Below are 16,925 nucleotides of genomic sequence, written 5' to 3'. Positions count from 1 at the left end.
ACTGTCAAACAGTAATACATGCATTGACTTCAAGACAAAATTGGCTTTGTAAGCTTGATTTAATGGAAACCTTGCCTGGTAGGCAGAGTTCACTTCATGAGATCTCCCCCAATAGATCTCATGAAAGATGTATTACTTTTAGGTGCCATTGAAGCTCTCCTTCCATTTTCATGCTGGTTGTGGTTTGCAGTGTTTGTTCTATGGAGGCCTTCTACCAAAGTAAAAAAGAAGATATTTCTAGAGACACAATGCAAAGTATAATATAAGTGACATTATTATAAAAAAATACAATGGGGGAAAAAGCAGTTTTATGTTATGTATCTGGGGTTTTTGTTGTTTGTGTACGGTGAATGTTAACACTGTTACTACAAAGCTGCAAAATATATGGAACAAAAAGGATATAGTGAAAGAAAACTAGGTAGAGGGATTTGCATATTCCTGTGGGCTGACTGAATACTGTGGAGCAGAAAAAGGTTCTATTCCTTTATAACTTTATAAAGAGAAGGAGAGTTCACAATACAGACAAGGTATACTCATGGGTGATATTGGCCTATCATTTTAAATATATATATATAATAAGATGAATGCTTACAATGTTGCAGGGGTGTGCAGAATAAGAAAAAGCTAGAGTCCTATTTTGAAAAGGGTCAAGAGAATAACAAAATCATTTCTAGTAGTGTCAATTCCAAGTGGGGTACTGTTTTTATTTTGTGTGAGGTGGAAGACGGGAGCAGAAGTGGGTGTTGTGCGTCTGTTGGTTTTCAAAGAAAAGATCAGAAAGAAAAGTTGTTTGCCCAAAGGATGAAATGCAATTTTGAAATGGGCAGTGTGCATGTGAATCTGATTGCTAAGTGTGACCCAGGATTATTTCTCTATTGTAGACTGTACACCCCATGCAGTTGTCTCCCCTCAGATCTCCATTCTCTGCTCTACTTTGAGGAATAAAACTCTGTTTGTTCTCCACACCTGAACAGATCTGAACTGCTGTGTTTCTGCATGATAATAACGGGAACCAAGATTTAATTTAGTGTCTTTAATACTTTACAACCCCTGTTGGTAAACACCCTTGACCGCCTACCTAACATTTAAAGCCTTTAAAACAATTCGTTTTCTGCAATTCCATCCAGAATTCCCTAACTTTACCATCTTCAAACTTAATATGATAAAACACCTTCAAAAATACAGCATATCTGTAATGTCCATTTACAATGGTTCTTCAGTAGCCTATACTTCTCAAGCATAGGAATATGCTATACTATTGAGAGAAGAAAAAAAATAACTGTATTTAAATACATACAAAAAGGAAACAGGAAAGTTTTAAACTTAAATCCAGTTCCCAAAGGGGAAAAAAAGCAATTCTATGAATGCTGCCTTTATAACGAACAATCAGAAATTCCACTAAGCTAATTTGACAGAAATTTTTCCTCATTTAAACAACATTACAAAAGTCCTGCATTATAAAATAGGGTAGAATAAATCAGTGTAATCAATAAAACTATACAACATACAAATTACATCGCTTCTGAGTGGGCAGCTTCGATTCTCTCTCTTTGCGGTCATGACTACGACATGCTTACTAAAAACAACTATCTGCCCAAACTATTGCTTAGTTTGCTTTGTTTGTATTTTTTAAAAAAGGGTGCAATTTTGTTGTATATACAACCAATTCACTGGTAATACCTTGGCTTATAGCAAGGTTCTGACAAAATGTTTGTCTAGGCTTTTTTTCCCCTTCACTGTGAAGCACTGAAAGCTGCTAATTTTTTTTTATTTTTATTATTATTTTTTTTAGTGCACATATGTCTTAATAAGGTAATGCCCTGCTAAGTGCTATAGGGAAGGCAAAAGATGCTGGCTAGTGGATGTGATACCATAATACTAACAATCACACAATACAACAGAGCAAATGACTACTCAACCACTTATTTGACATATATGAAAATCCAAAACATTTTTTCTTTAAATAGAGAATAACCAGTAAACAATTTTCAGAACTTGGAAGTTTAAAAACGTGCATATAAAAATGGGCATTATATACTTTTTATTGAATGTGGATTGATTGCAATCTGCTAATAAAAATGGGTGTGGGATCTGAAGAAAAAGGGATTTTTTTTAAGGCTTGCTTGTGAAAGGAACAGTTGTAAAACAAAAATTGCTTGAAGCAGGGTTCAGCTTAGTGCTTCACAGTTTGACTGCTTCTCTAAGAAGAGCCCTTCCTGCGTGTGCATTCAAAAAATCACAACAACAAAAAAAGTACAAAGACAAACACCTAAAACACACTGCGTCAATTGCAGCACCGACTTTGGTCAAATAAAAAAAAAAAGTCAAAGAAAAATTAAGAATTGCTAAGCTTTTCTTCTACATGATATAAGCAGGTATTGCATATTTTCATATATCTGGGAAAAAATTAAAAACAAAACAAAAGGAAGACTCCAAATAAGATGCAAAATGCAGCAACATCAAAAATACTGATAATCTAGCATCTACAGATCTTAGAATAGCACTGCCACTGACCGTACAGGACAAGAAAACACTACCCCTATCTGTGGAACGACTAACATACTACTCAGTTCTAAAATGCTGAAACTGACAATGGCTGACATAAAAGTCACATTTACAAAAAAGTGTCTCCAAATGCTTGACTAGGGAAAAAAAACCCTTTCAATATAGGAACATGTGCAACAATTCCACAAATAATCGCTATCCAGGGCAAGGCACATTGATATGGAATTTTTTTTTTGTTTCGTGCAAATCAAGAAAACAAAACAAAAAAAAATTAGTTTTAGGGAAAAGATGAGGAGCAAAGTGTCTTCCCAAGAAATTCAGTTTACTTGATTGTATAGGACAGTAGTAGAAACCCTTCTGAAGGGCTGAACAAACATAGTTTAAAGGCAAGTGCCTGGATTAGGGATTACAATATTGTGTCTTAATGCACTCTACTTTACCCTACATTAACTATATAAAAATTAGTTACTAACACTAGAACATGCAGAGACTTTCTCTGATTAGCTAGACTTGCCAACCAGAACGTATATATATGTATAATATAGGAAACCTTCTTAAAGTTGCATGGGAAGCAAAGGGGTGCTCCGCTGTCTGATAGAAAAAAAAATCACTTGCATTTTTTTGCTATTTTTTTCCTTTTCCTTTTTTTCTTTTTTGTACATAAGATACAGGACATTTGGGGTCCACACTCTTCTTTTTTTTTTAAGCAAGCGTCCTTGCCTTGAACTGGCACAAGATGTATAATCAGCATTTTGCTTCTGTATTGCTGCCTTTGCAGTCCAGGGGAAAAAAAAGGCCAATTCAGGGACACAAAGGTGTTCTACTTTCTGGACAGCTCTCTTGTATTATTTCAAGGGCCACAATCCAATCCAGGTAAGGCATGCTTAAAGTCACTTGTTTCAACAGGTTTAAGCATACCTACTTCTGGGTTGTGTCCAAGGTTTTTTGAGAAGTGATATACCCTATATTGCCGGAAACACATATGATTTGTCAGAATTGGCATAATTTATTATAGTGACTTTTAGCTTATAAAATTAACAGATATTATGATTTAATTTTAATTATGTGCTTTGATAACAGAAAATGATTAATTAGCATTTAATGTAGATAACATATTGTGGTAAAAGCACCATTAAATTCTGTTTTTTTTTAAAATTTCCTTCAGTTTTTAAAGGGATACATGTTCAACAATAAAAAACATAAAAAGCAAAAATAGCTCCCCCCTTTTTTTCTTGCAAGGCTGTTTTTTACCCCAATAATTTAGAGTCCTGGGGTGATAGGACTTGGAAAACAAAAATAGAATTTTCAACAATCTCTATCTTACAAAGATATTTAGCTATCCAATGAAATTGCACTTTTCTCAATTCAAAATTTGATTGTTTTGATTGACTTCTGTCAGTTTCTATCAAAACAGACCAACTTCCCCATCTCCATGTGAATTTTATGTCATTGTTGAAAATCGTCAAAAATGCTTTTATGTAAGTGCAGCATTTAAACCTTTTTTTTCTATTTCACGTGAACAGCGGTAGGTTGATCTTTCATATTTCTCTGCAACTTGGGTGGAAATCAACCTGTTGATAATGCTCTTATGATTCATGTCACATATCTAACTAACTTCTGACTGTAATTTTTTTTTAAAAAAAATTGATATGTTACAGAAAAAGAAAACAAAAAACAAAACCCAAGCCCCAGGTCTGTCCTGTAAATTCTATATTGCAGAATTCAGCTACTACAAAAGTTATCTTTTATGTGTGTTCCTTGTGATTTCTCAAGAAGTTCTCACACCTGTATGGGGAAAAATCAGTGAAAATACTGTAAAACAGTTAGGCGCCATATGGAAAGTGTTATAACAGCAAGTCAGTAAGCAGCCAGAAGGCTAGCTCTACTACCCAGTGTCCCTAATGCTTACACTACCAATTGAACACTTCAAAAAGTATGAAGCCCAAACTTTTCCAGCACCATACGAGAAATTACACCGGTCACTAAGGTGTTCTTCTTTTTTTTAAAAAAAATTCCCCTCCTCCCCATGCCCCCGAACAATGTTATGGCCTTTGTTGATCAACCATAACGTTTGCCATTTTTGAATATAAGCAGTTGTTTGCTGTCAGTATCTGTTCATCTTCCCTTCCACAGAGGTGAAGTAACTGCACTGCACTGCGGCTGCTTCCGTGTTACAGAGTTGGGAAGGGGTCAGGTGGTCGGTCTGGCGGATGGTGGGAAGCTGTGAGTTTTATCCCAGGTACCAGGACTGCAAGGGAAAAAGAAAAAGAGAAAGCCAAGAATGTTTAGTATGTGTGGCAATTTATGGCTATATCCACATGGCAAAACTGTAGCAGTTTGATACCACCTGAAGTGTCATGATTCCATACTATGGAAACCCAGGATTTGTAGTTTGATGAGTTTCCCTGCCCTGAACTATACCAATAGGAGCTCTCAGGCAGAGGATTCTGAGTACCTCTCATTAATCTACAAATCCCAGAGTTCAACAGGATGGCACATAAGGTGATAGTACAGCATTGTAGTTTTGTACAACTCAGAGTTTGGAAAAGTTAGCATGTTTCAGACTATAAACTCCCCAAATCCCTCATTGGCACACTCTATGGTGGAGGAAGACTCTGGAAGTTTTAGTCAAAAAGAGGTCCTTTTCCATTCCATGCAAACACTCTCACACATATGTGAAGCTGAAAGAAATCTGCTTAGTTATATTTCTATCCCAGTTTTCCTCCAATTAGTTTGTGGGGGCAAACAGCGCTCTTCTCCATTTTATCTTCAGAAGAACTCTGTGAGGTAGGCCTGGCTGGAAGAGAGTGATTATCCCAAGATATACCAGTAGCTCATTGGGGACTAGAATCCCCCAAGTCCCAGTCCAACATGTTAACCAGTAAACCCACTAGCTCCAATTTTAAGAAGTCATTAAGAGCCATCTCCCTGTCTCTTGTGCCAATTCACTACATAACCAATGAAGTCATACCACACTGTGCCTCCTCTCCCATCATATACAGATGACTGAAAACTAAACAAGAGATTTATACATCATTATATAGTCACACAGCTGGTCATAAGCACTGCACAGTCCATGAACTTCCATTAAATAACAGCACAAGAAATTTCAAGGAGACATGTAGGCAACTAAGAAGAAAAGGTCAATCAGCAGCAGTAGCAGAAACTGTGTGCTGAATGCTTCTCTCCCCATATGAAGATTTCAGAAGCTGTTTGGAATTTCAGGAAAGGCAGGCAAATCTTGCAATATCTCTGAAAATCTTCAGCAATCTGAAGACTACAGCCAAATTTTGATGTTGTCGTATGCCTTCAAGTTGTTTCTGACTTATGGTGACCCTACAGAGAACCTATCATGGTGTTTTCTTGGCAAGATTTATTTGGAGGAGGCTTGCCATTGCCTTCCCCTGGGGCTGAGAGCATATGACTTGCCAAGGTCACCCAGTGGGCTTCATGGCTGAGCTGAGAATTGAATCCAGATCTCCAGAGTCATAGTTCAACACTCAAATCACAATGCCATGCTAGCTCCATATACAGTGCAGTCGCATCATACATGGCTTTCAGCTTATGCTGAAAGCCATGTGCTGGAAGAGGCAATGGCATGCGCATGTGTGCACAAGCCCCATTGTTTTCAATGGGGCTCAAGCATATGTGGTATTTCCCTTATGTGGGGGGTCCGGAACGGTTCCCCCACATAAGGGAAGGGTGCACTGTACAATTTACCTATAATATTTAGAACAAATAAGCTATACTCCTAATGCCATTCACATATGTTCAGACTACAGGTTAGTGGGATGGTGAATTTGTTTGGAATGCTTGTCCACTTATTAAAGGCGCTAACAAGGGTGCTGAACCTATTTTAACATCCAAAACCTTGGATAGCTCCTTTCAAATTCAGACTAAAATCTGAAGCAGATTCACTATCCTATGGCTGCCACTGATCTGAACATAGCTTGATTTTCCTGAGTGCTTTAAGAAGACTTGGGCAGGGATGCACGTTTTATTTTAAGCACAAGTTTCCCACCAATTTTGTCTTCCTCCTTCCTTAATATTACCAGAAGCTCAGATTGTTAAAGCAGCAAAACTCAAAGTTTTGTTCCCTGTGTTAAAAGTGTTACACCAAGGGTACCTAAAATAGCCTCCACGTGTTGGTTGTTCTCTACTGTGGTTGTACATTCTAGAACAGATAGCCAACATCACACAAGATGTTTCTGTGCCACTGGGAAAGGTATGATGATGGGAAAGGTATGATGATTATTAGCAGAGGTGGAGCTATCTGACACATCCTTTCTCACGTGCACGCTCAATGTATGAGACAGAGTATTCATGTGAACTGTCTTTCTGGTTAGAATATAGCAGTCAAGTCCTAAATCAGGAACCAACTTTTGTACTAAAATTTAATATACATTAAATTGATTTGTCTCTTTTTCACTAAGCCAATGCTTGTAATTACAGTCAGCCCTACTTATCCACGGATTTTTTATCCATGGATTCAAGCATCCACAGCTTGAAAATATTCCAAAATACATAAATCTCAATAAGCAAGTCTTCATTTTGCCACTTTATGTAAAGGGCAGCATTTTACAATGCATTGTATTTAATGGGACTTGAGAATCCACAGATTTTGGTATCCACAGAGGTTCCTGGAACCAAACCCCAGTGGATATCAAGGGTCCACTGTATATCCTCTTGGTGACATATGCTGGCATAATTAGAGCATGCATTTTTCAGATGTTGAGGAGGGAGAGGAGCTATCCTTTATCTTCTTTTGAAACACACCTTGTCCTGATGCAGCTGGGGAGACTCCAAAGTGCAGCTCTGCTCCCCAGACACTAACTGCCTGGGGTGTGTGTGCTATGGGGACTTTCCCACTGCCCATGTGCACCCAAAGAAGCAGTTTGTGTATTCTGTGGGAGCTGTGCCCTTAAGTCCTCTAACTTGTGTTGCATATCTGAAAAAGAAGTGAAAGTCAGAAGCAACCTCCTCCCTCAACTTGTCTCTGTCTTGCCTGACACACCATAAAAATCTAATGCAATGATTTTGGATGTCTATCAAAACACTTTCAGATGCTCCTTTGAAAGATGTGAATTCTTTTATTCCCAAAAAGTTCAGAATACATTTCATTCCCAGTGGGTTCAGAATAAGGGCTGCTGGTTTATCTCAGAAACCAAGAAGCCACTGAATCCATCAATGTGGGAGCAGTTTGCAGAATCAATTCTGCACCTAAAAGAGACCCCAGCGATCTAATTTCAAGTGGTGACAAGAGCTTCGATAATTATATTTTTAAAATTAGAAGTCTAAGAAGAATGTCATCGCTTGAGATACTGGGGACTGTAGTTCAAACTCTGGTTTCAGGCTCTGGTTTCCTGAGTGTAAAATGCCAAGGATAAAGCCTCCTTGCTTTGTAGAGCATGAGTAATACAATGGCAAATACCATTTAAAAAAAAGTTGACAGTATCTTTACATCAGCTGTCAAATATCAAGATTCAAATAGGTCCCTTGTTTATACAAAGGCTGCCAAAATTCTAATATATGGATAGCATGTTTGCCATTTACATTTTAATTTATTGATTTGCTTTGCCATTTAAAAATTTGTTTATTGATTTGATTTTATATCCCCACCTTTCTCCTCAGAGAAAAGTTGGTTTCCAATTGAACAGTTTCCAATAAAAACACAATAAATTATACATAGTAACCTATACATTAAATTAATTATACTATTAAAATGTCAATCAAAAAATTAAAAATACTGCACAAATAATAAATAAGTAGTGAAATATTTAAAGGTTCAACATCTCTGCCAGTTACATCTCTGATGGTAACACACACAGGCTTTCAGTAGTCAGTTGCTGAAGGCTTGTGCCAACAGGGTGCAGGGCCTGACCGAAGGGTCTTCATAAAATCACTAACAAATGTATAAATATTTATTTGTATCATGTAAGTCAATTTGTAAAATACAATTATGTAAGCAGTGTACGAGATCAAGTTGAAAATAAATGAAAACAGTAAAAAAAAAAATAGAATGGACCATAAAATCTCTCTTTTTAGATATCAGCCCAAATTGTTTCAGTTTATGGAACCAGGACAAACTATGCAGAGCCTCTGGGTGCCAACAGTATTGGTGTGGAGATACCATTACCATTGGTGTGGAGATGGGCTGTTTTTTGCAGTCCACATGATTTTGTTCCCCACATCTTCCCCTGGGAATGGATGTAACACTCAAACACACATTTGGATTATGCTGTTTATTATGTGACCATTATTTTTTAAGTCTTGTATTCAGTATTGGAATTATGAGGCCATAACCTAGAATTATGGCTCTGTAACTGGTCTGGATGGTTCAAAATTATGTAGTTATTTTAAAATTTAGAAAACCCTACATAAATGCTATAAATGCCACTCAATCCACCTTAAGAACCAGCCACCAGTGATGGAGGTCCATTCAGCTTCTGATCAGGAAACAAGGAAGAGGATCCCACCCATTAAACCTGCAACAATCAGAACCAGGACTCCTGGAGCAGGCTTGCTCTTTGATGGAAGAAGAAGGGTAAATAGAAAACGTCATCTTCCTTGTGCTCTTGAAAATGAACAGACCTCCTTTGCTCATCAGCTGCCTCTTAAGATGGGTGGCTGGGCCGGGAGATGTTATTTAATTACACAGGATTCTAGGATTTTGACACACGTTGGTATGTTTCAGTATGTCTTCAGTCCTCCAGGACTTTGGTTCACAAAGGGTCTTCTCATTTTATTATTAAAACAACGCTGTGAGGTAAGTTTTGCTGTGAACTGTCCAAAATCTAATATCATACTTGCTTTACTTTCACACTCTCCAGCAATCTAGCTTTGACATATTTTACCAGTAACTAATATTGTCAGTTTTTTCTTCTATTTTTTTTGAACAATGGAAAATGCTGCCTATTGATCACGATGATGAAAATTGGTGCTAATATCCCCAATACAAAATAGGCAAACTCGATTCAATACGTGCCTCTCGAGTTGTTACGGTATATATTGCTGATTCAATGTGGTTATGAATGTAAAATGACCATGATTTTTGAAGCCTTAAATAACAATGCAATTTAATTTTTTAAAAAGGTTTTCACAAAACTCATACAAGGATTTGACTCAGCCGGCCTGGAGGCCAGGATGCTCTCATGCCCCTTAGGGATGCGGGGTTAAAAAGTTTCAAACTAGAGGAGCAGATGAACTCCGTCCAGACATTTTGGTAAGTCGGCACACATTTTGGACACCAGGGGGTGCACTTTCCCATGCCACCTGGTCCAGCTCCCTCATTTTATTTTATTTTATTTATTTATTTCCCCCCCAAAAAATCTGCAGTGGTTCTGCACTTCTTTCAGAAATGGGGGAGGGGGAGGAGGAGGAGGAGGAAGTTTCTTTAGCCATCTTACTATTCAGTGTGTGCCTTGCAGACAAGGTTACCCCAGAGCAGCTCTGTAATCCTTCACTGAAATAGGCTTTATTGATTGCTCTGGTCTATTGTTCCCTTTTCAAGTCCCCCAAGTTCAAGTTCATCCTGGTGTTACATCATGTCTGGTTGCTAGGAGCAACCAGACAGACCCAGACGTGACTATCATTAGCAAGACACACTCTCCTCTCCTCCCGCCCACCGTCCAGGGGCTCTGACGTAGCAGGGCCCACTGCAAACACATTGAAGTATTTATTCAGCCTAATTTATGACCTACCCAGCCAGCAGACCCCCACTCCAAAACCCAAGGCTCTTGTATATTTAATTAATCAGCCTCTCTCTGGCACTTGGGAAAGTTAGACAAAGGGCTAATTATTGTGTTGTTGCACCCCCCACTCTTTTCGTCTTCTTTTTAACATACTTTGGGGGGGGGGTTGCTTGAGGTGGTGGGGCAAAATAAAAAAAGCGTTGAATGTTTGCATGGGAAAAAAAACTTACAAGGCTCAGGCCAGTCCCACCCTCTCCCCATAAACACCTTTCTCCCACTCGCCTGCCCTCCTGACATTTTGTGAAATACTTGAGCTGCTTAAGGGAATTAGAAAAAAGAAAAAGAAGGGGGGAAAAGAAATCTGATGTGAATGTAACTCCTTCAGAGTTGGTATTCAGTAACACAAATCAACTCATGACATGTTTAAATTTAAATGCTAACCACACACTCTGAGAGTTACTTTAAAGGTTAGTTTTTAATCAATAGAAGTTGCTGACTCTGGCGTTTTTTGAGCTGCGCACTGCAGCTCTTGTGCCTTTGTCTAAGCCTTAAGGCTTTCAAACTTTTTTTCTTTCCTCCCCCCCCCCCTTTTTTTTTTAAAGATGATTTTAGCAATGATTTGCAGACAGAGTGCTATTGTGTTCTTGGTGAGCAACATGTCAATAAAGGAGTAGAATTACCCTGCACTGGGGGTGTCAATATGACTCCTGCAGGCACCAATCATGCTGGACACAATGGGAAACTCTGTTAACCCTTTCCCAGTCCAACAACTTTTCAGAAGTTGCTGGAATGTACAGATTTAACTGGCTCCAAAGTTTTTTTTTTTTTTCAAACCAAGGGATCTCCAAACAGCCTTTTATAAACATTACAATACTCATAGACGTTCCCAGTGGCCCCACCATAAAACCCCCACATACCTATGCACTTACCCACAAATCACATTTTTGCAACAAGAGTGTGTTTATGTCTATGTGTGTGTATGGGGACGGGAGGATGGGACAATAATGCACACTGAATTTAACGTGCTTATTTTAAGACTCCCTCTCTCCAATTCCATACAACCCTTTCATATTTTTTTTTAGCCAAATGCTTTGGCTTCTGCTTGAATGGCAGTCAAACTGTCCTTTTGATGAACTTGCAGTTACTACTACAAGGCAATTTAAGCCTCAAAATATGTGGCTCATAAATTACCATTAAGTACAACAAGTATCTGCTGCTTAAAGGGTTTTTTTTTTTTGGGGGGGGGGATACTAGCTATTTGCAAGCAGAGAGGGTTTTTTGGGGTGCATGCAGGAACATTATTTCACACATCTTGTTCTTAATGGAATATCCTACAAGAAACTGTGCCTATACCTGCCCATTCTCAAAAATTCTGCAGTGTCATATGGTCCCAGTCCACTCCCGGGCCAGCAAGGAGACATTTTGTTTGCTTGCACCCTGGGCTATTACAATTCTGTATTGTCCTATAATGGCACTGTCCTTTCTCCAGAGCTCAAGGTGAAACATCAAAAAGAATTCTGCAGTCCACTACAAGATCTTTGCCTTCCTTTCTCCAGTCAAATGAAGAAGTAATCTCATCAGGTTGAAAACTGCTGACTAAGGATTTAATAAAGTGCCTGCAGATGTGTGTCATCTCTAAGGTATTCAACTCATGTAATGCAAAACAGTTCCACACTGAATGTGCTTATAAAATTCCATTTAACCATTGCTGAGCTCTGTTTTAATGTTCTCGAAGGAGTATTATCACACTCCCCCCTCCCTAATTTACAGCACAATGAAAGTTGAGACTCTATAACGCCAGTATCCTAAAATCCTCACAGTAGTAAGGTTTTATGAACCATAAACAATATCTACTTGACTGAATTCTAAACAGGAAATCTGAAATGGCAATTACATTACATTGAGAATGTCAATCTATACCTAATGCTTGCTGGGGGGGAAATGGGGGGAAGCTTTAAAAAAATGCACCCACCTAATTCTGCCTTTGGTATTCAAATAACTTTTTTTAAAAGCACCAATTCTAGAATTCAGAACATTTCAAAGAGTGTGGAAATATTTGTCCATACCTACAAGTTCTGAATATGCTTAGCAGGACAGAAACAGGCCAAATGTTTGCTGAAAACCATTCTGAATATTTTTATACTTATAGCTGTCTCTGAAACATTAAACCTGCAAACCCAAATGCACTCAGTTCAAAAGATTTCTATTTCTCTATCCCCCTAAATAATATCACGTTAGACAAAACAAACAAATGTGGTTACTTTAAGATATAAGAAACCGTTTCCCCCCCAAAGCACCAAAAGTTAAATAGATTCCTCAAGGGCAAAGTTTAATATTGAGGAAGAAGGTTGTTAATGTGGAATCCAGAACTGAGTGTGACGAGTTAGCTTGCTTCTCAAAGCAAAATGGGTTATTTAAGGACATTCATACATTTACACTGGCCTCTGACAAACTGCATAGATGATGCTTAATTAATGACTAAGGTGTTTTTTTAATCAGTTTACTAAATTTATATCCAATTCTCCCCCCAAAGAGTTTGAATGGCATATACAGTCACCCCTTCTAATGAATATTGAATATATGCAAAGGGGCGACCTCTTCTATTTGCAATGGCGTGTGCACACCATTGCCACATGCATTCAAGCCTATGGGGCTTGAATAAGTGCGAGCCTCCATTGGGGGGGGGGGGGAGGGCCAACTGTCATTTACCACTTTCTCCTAGTGATGGAAAGAATAATTGACAGTATTCGAAATGATGGTTGAAAAATACCTCTAGTGCTGGGAAACCATGATGAAGAGAATCTTGGACTGACAAGATGGGACTTACTCTGCACAAAATTGAATGGAGGAGATTTCTTCTTGTCTCTATGGGGCTGATGCAGGATATTCTGTGGAAGGGGTGTATGTGTGTGTAATAGAGGCAGTTCTAAGGGAGAAGAAAGGAACTCAGGAGAGCATTGGAAGACTGTGTAAAAAAAAATTAATAGAGATGAGGAGAAGGAATAACCTCAACACAGCAGTCATCCATCAGGAGCTTGGGGATCCAGACAGTGGCAAGATATGCTCAGGATGAACATCATTCCAGGCCAAGGTTCTGCAGTAGCAATAGGCCAGAGAACCTATGTGGGAGATCTGGTTTATCCATCCCAGCCTGTTCTGATTCTTCTCTTGTCCAGTTATCTTAGAGTGTTCATGCATTTTATTCAACAATAATACAGCCCTACTCTCTTTAAAATTTTGGGACTCATGGTTCAAAAAGGTAACTTTTCTAAGTTCTCAGGATGTCTAAGAATCCTACAGTATGTCCTCCCAAAAACCTAAGGTCAAGAATCACATAGGTCCCTCTGGTCTTGCTCTTACTGATAATTGGCACTTTGAGGCAATTTGGTGAGTGGGAATATTGTTGTTTATGTGTGGTTGAGATGTCACAAGCATTCCTGCTAGGAAGGAAGACTGAGCACAGGATTATACTGCTCTTATCCCAGTTGCAAAGACCAAGACCTTTGTTTATATGGACAAAGCAGCAGAGGCCAAAACTTGACCATTTTCTTGGTAGGAAAAATGATGATAATAACATCTATATTGGGAAAAGACCTTACACCCACCACAGTTTATACTTTCATTAGATCCAAGGTAAATTCTTGACCTTGACTGAAGATAAATTATCAAGTAAAGGAAACTGTTCAGATCAAATTTTGAGATGCTTATAATTCATAATATCAGAACAAAAAGTTAATGTTTTGGATCACAACTCCCAGCATTCTGCTGGCTGGAGATTCTGGCTGAAATCCATTGAATTGTGGCTTTACACTGGTATAAATATAATTACATAAGTCGTTCTACTTTTTCAGAGTTTGCACAATGGTAGTATCCTAGTTAGGGCAGCACAACCCCTGTTACTCTAAACTGTTGAACCAGCAGTTGCACAGTTTTGTAAGTGTGATGCTTAGCTTTGGGTGTGGAGCTAGATCACTGTTGTGCAACAAAGAAGTGTAGGGCCATATTAGCTGTTGTATGGTCTGCTCCACAGTACTATAACCCAGTGCAGTTATGCTGGCATAATTTTACACTATGTAATTTATGAACAGACTTTCAGAGCCTCAGCCCCTGAAATGTAGTTCAAAAAGTAACATTTTCCAGGACAAAAGATATGTTAATGCAAAGTGAAGATGTTCATAAATGTAAATGTATATATATATATCTGTATACAAATTACAGCATAATACAAGTTGAGTATCCCTTATCTGGAATTCTGAAATCTGAAATACTCCAAAATCCAATATTGTCCACATGGGTGGCTGTGATAGCAACACCTTTGTATTCTAATGGTTCAGTGTACACACACTTTCCTTCATGCACAAAATTATAAAAAAGTATTATGGATAAAATTACTTTCAGGCTATGTGTATAAAGTGCACATGAATCATAAATAAATTCCATGTTTAGACTTGGGTCCCCTCTCCAAGATATATCATTATGTATATGCAAATTGTACAATAAATAAATAAATAAATAAATAAATAAATAAATATCCAAAATGCTTCTGGCCCCAAGAATTTCAGGTAAGGGAGAATTAGGCCTGAAACAGATGGGTCAAATGATGCTATTTCCAGCGTTTAGATGACACATGCCCTGAATGTGGGCAGAAACCCAAAGAGCCAGGTCAAAAAAGAGCAGAAAAAATTCACTCCTTTTTGGCAGCCTGGTTCAGGACAGCAGTGGCAGCCCACACTGGGTCTGGGCGAGAGCGGTTGCCACGGTGCCTGCACAAACAGCACCACAGTGGTCTGGCCACCATACTTTTGGCCCATCTGTTTCAGGCCTTTAACTGTATTATGCTTTGAATGTACCTGCACCTCATTACTTAGACCTGGCTGGTTATCAATGGATGATTCTTATGATATACAGGAAAGAAAGGACATAGTATTACTACATCAAAGGAATGCTGCAATGATTCTCATTTACACACTGTTACCATAGTCAGATATTTTGTAGATATCTTGTTGTTGTGTGCTTCCAAGTTGTTTCCCACATTGCGACCCTAAGGTGAACCTATCATGTGGTTTTCTTGGCAAGTCCTGCACAACTTTGTCAGTGCCTCAACAGCCACAAGACAACATGAGAATAACAATTATACTGTAAAAGGATTGATGTTGTCCCTCATTAAGTTACAGTTGCAAAGTTATGTACCCATACTTTTGTTATGGAAACTTAAATAAAAGTAATTTATTTTATTTCAATTACTTACAGAATTGAAAGTAATTGAAAAATGTCAAAAATTCAAAATCCTTTGAATTTCCAGTATTTTGATGTTTTACAATCTGAAATTGAATTATGAATAATGGAATTGGCATTGTTATCACTTGTTGTACCACCTCTGAAAGTGCAAAATAATTTTATTGTGGTACAAAAATTAAGTAAACAAAAACAAACTAGCACTTGTCGCTTGCGTAAGTATTCCCAGGCTGGTTTGCTGAAGCAATGGAAATCCTAAGAAATCACAGCCACATAACATCTGAGCAGCAGACTATGACTCTGCAGGCTAGGATTCAATTCCTGCTTGGCCATGATACCCACTAGGTAACCTTGGGCATGTCACATGGTCTCAGCCTCAGGGGAATGTGATGGCAAACCTCCACTGAACAAATCTTGCAAGAAAATCCTAGGATAGGGTGCCTTAGGGTCACTGTAAGTCAGAAATGACTTGAAGGAACATAACACACACACACACACACACACACCAATTTTACAATTTTACTTTTAATTTACAAAAGATCAGATGTCATCTGTAGATGACATTGGATATCTCTCCCCAATTAAGGCTGATGGAAGTTTAGCAGATGCTGCTGCCAAAGATTTTGAAGATGTATCAGACTCTTCATCAGAACTGCTGGAGTCAATATCACAGGAGAGTGAACATGCTCAATGGCTATGGACCTTTTCAGCAGCACCAATGGTAGCTTTTGAAACCAAGAGATGGAATACAATATCAAGCTGGAGACCTGGTAAAGACAGCTGAGCATTTGTTCTTGGCTGGAGAGAGTTGTTCAGATGATTCTTGTTCTCATAATGGAAGAGACAGTTGACCTCTTGATTCCTGCTGCGGTGAATGTGGTGGGATTGATACTGTGACTGATGGAACTGACTTCTCTGTGTTGGTATCAGTGATGATAAACATGTTCCCATTTGTTACAGTCACAACCATGATAATGATGGAACAATTTTGGAGACCACTCAGCATTAAAATGCACCAGTACTGCTTTATAGTGGCCATGTCTTCTCCATACCTCATAATAGAGAACATCACAACAATAACCTGGGGAGGAATAGTCCTTGTGTCTCAATGAATATTCCTGTTAATGTCGTGGAGTATACTTACAACAATCATACTGAGGGCTTCTAAATCTGGTTTTTCACGAACCTAAAGAAGATGATCAAGATAGGATCAAAATTTATGCCTCTTACACATCCTTTTGACATGAGATGGAGAGCAGGAATAATGTCTCTTGCACTCTTTTTCAATACATAGAGTCAATATGTGGTTGAGATCAAGGTTTTGAAACTACTGTTGAAGCCAGCTGTGTCAAAGGAGATGGCCTTTCAGAAACCACAGCTGCAACCTGAACATCTACAGAGATAGGAAAAACTAGCAATATCTCCATAGTTGAGAGTTGTGGTAAAATTGGAGAATCCATAATTGCATCCTCCACTCCAGTCTCCAATATTTGT

General features: G+C 38.4%; 1 protein-coding gene across 8 annotated transcripts in view; it reads right to left on the bottom strand.

The window, feature by feature from the left end:
- Nucleotides 1–1,018: 1,018 nt before the first annotated feature.
- Nucleotides 1,019–16,925, bottom strand: part of NFIA (nuclear factor I A) — a 573,426-nt gene continuing 557,519 nt past the window's right edge. For all 8 annotated transcript variants that reach the window (XM_089515284.1, XM_089515288.1, XM_089515285.1 and 5 more), the window contains one exon: nt 1,019–4,753. In XM_089515284.1, coding sequence (XP_089371410.1) covers nt 4,677–4,753 — 77 coding nt within the window. In that variant the 3' untranslated portion in view covers nt 1,019–4,676. The remainder of the gene's footprint in view (nt 4,754–16,925) is intronic.

This window comes from Sceloporus occidentalis, unplaced genomic scaffold, assembly GCF_023333645.1.
Source record: "Sceloporus occidentalis isolate IW3139 unplaced genomic scaffold, rSceOcc1.0.p SCAF_3, whole genome shotgun sequence".
NCBI classification, from domain to species: Eukaryota; Metazoa; Chordata; class Lepidosauria; order Squamata; family Phrynosomatidae; genus Sceloporus; species Sceloporus occidentalis.
Note: the sequence above shows the minus strand (reverse complement) of the source record. Positions and strands in the feature narration are given on the sequence as shown.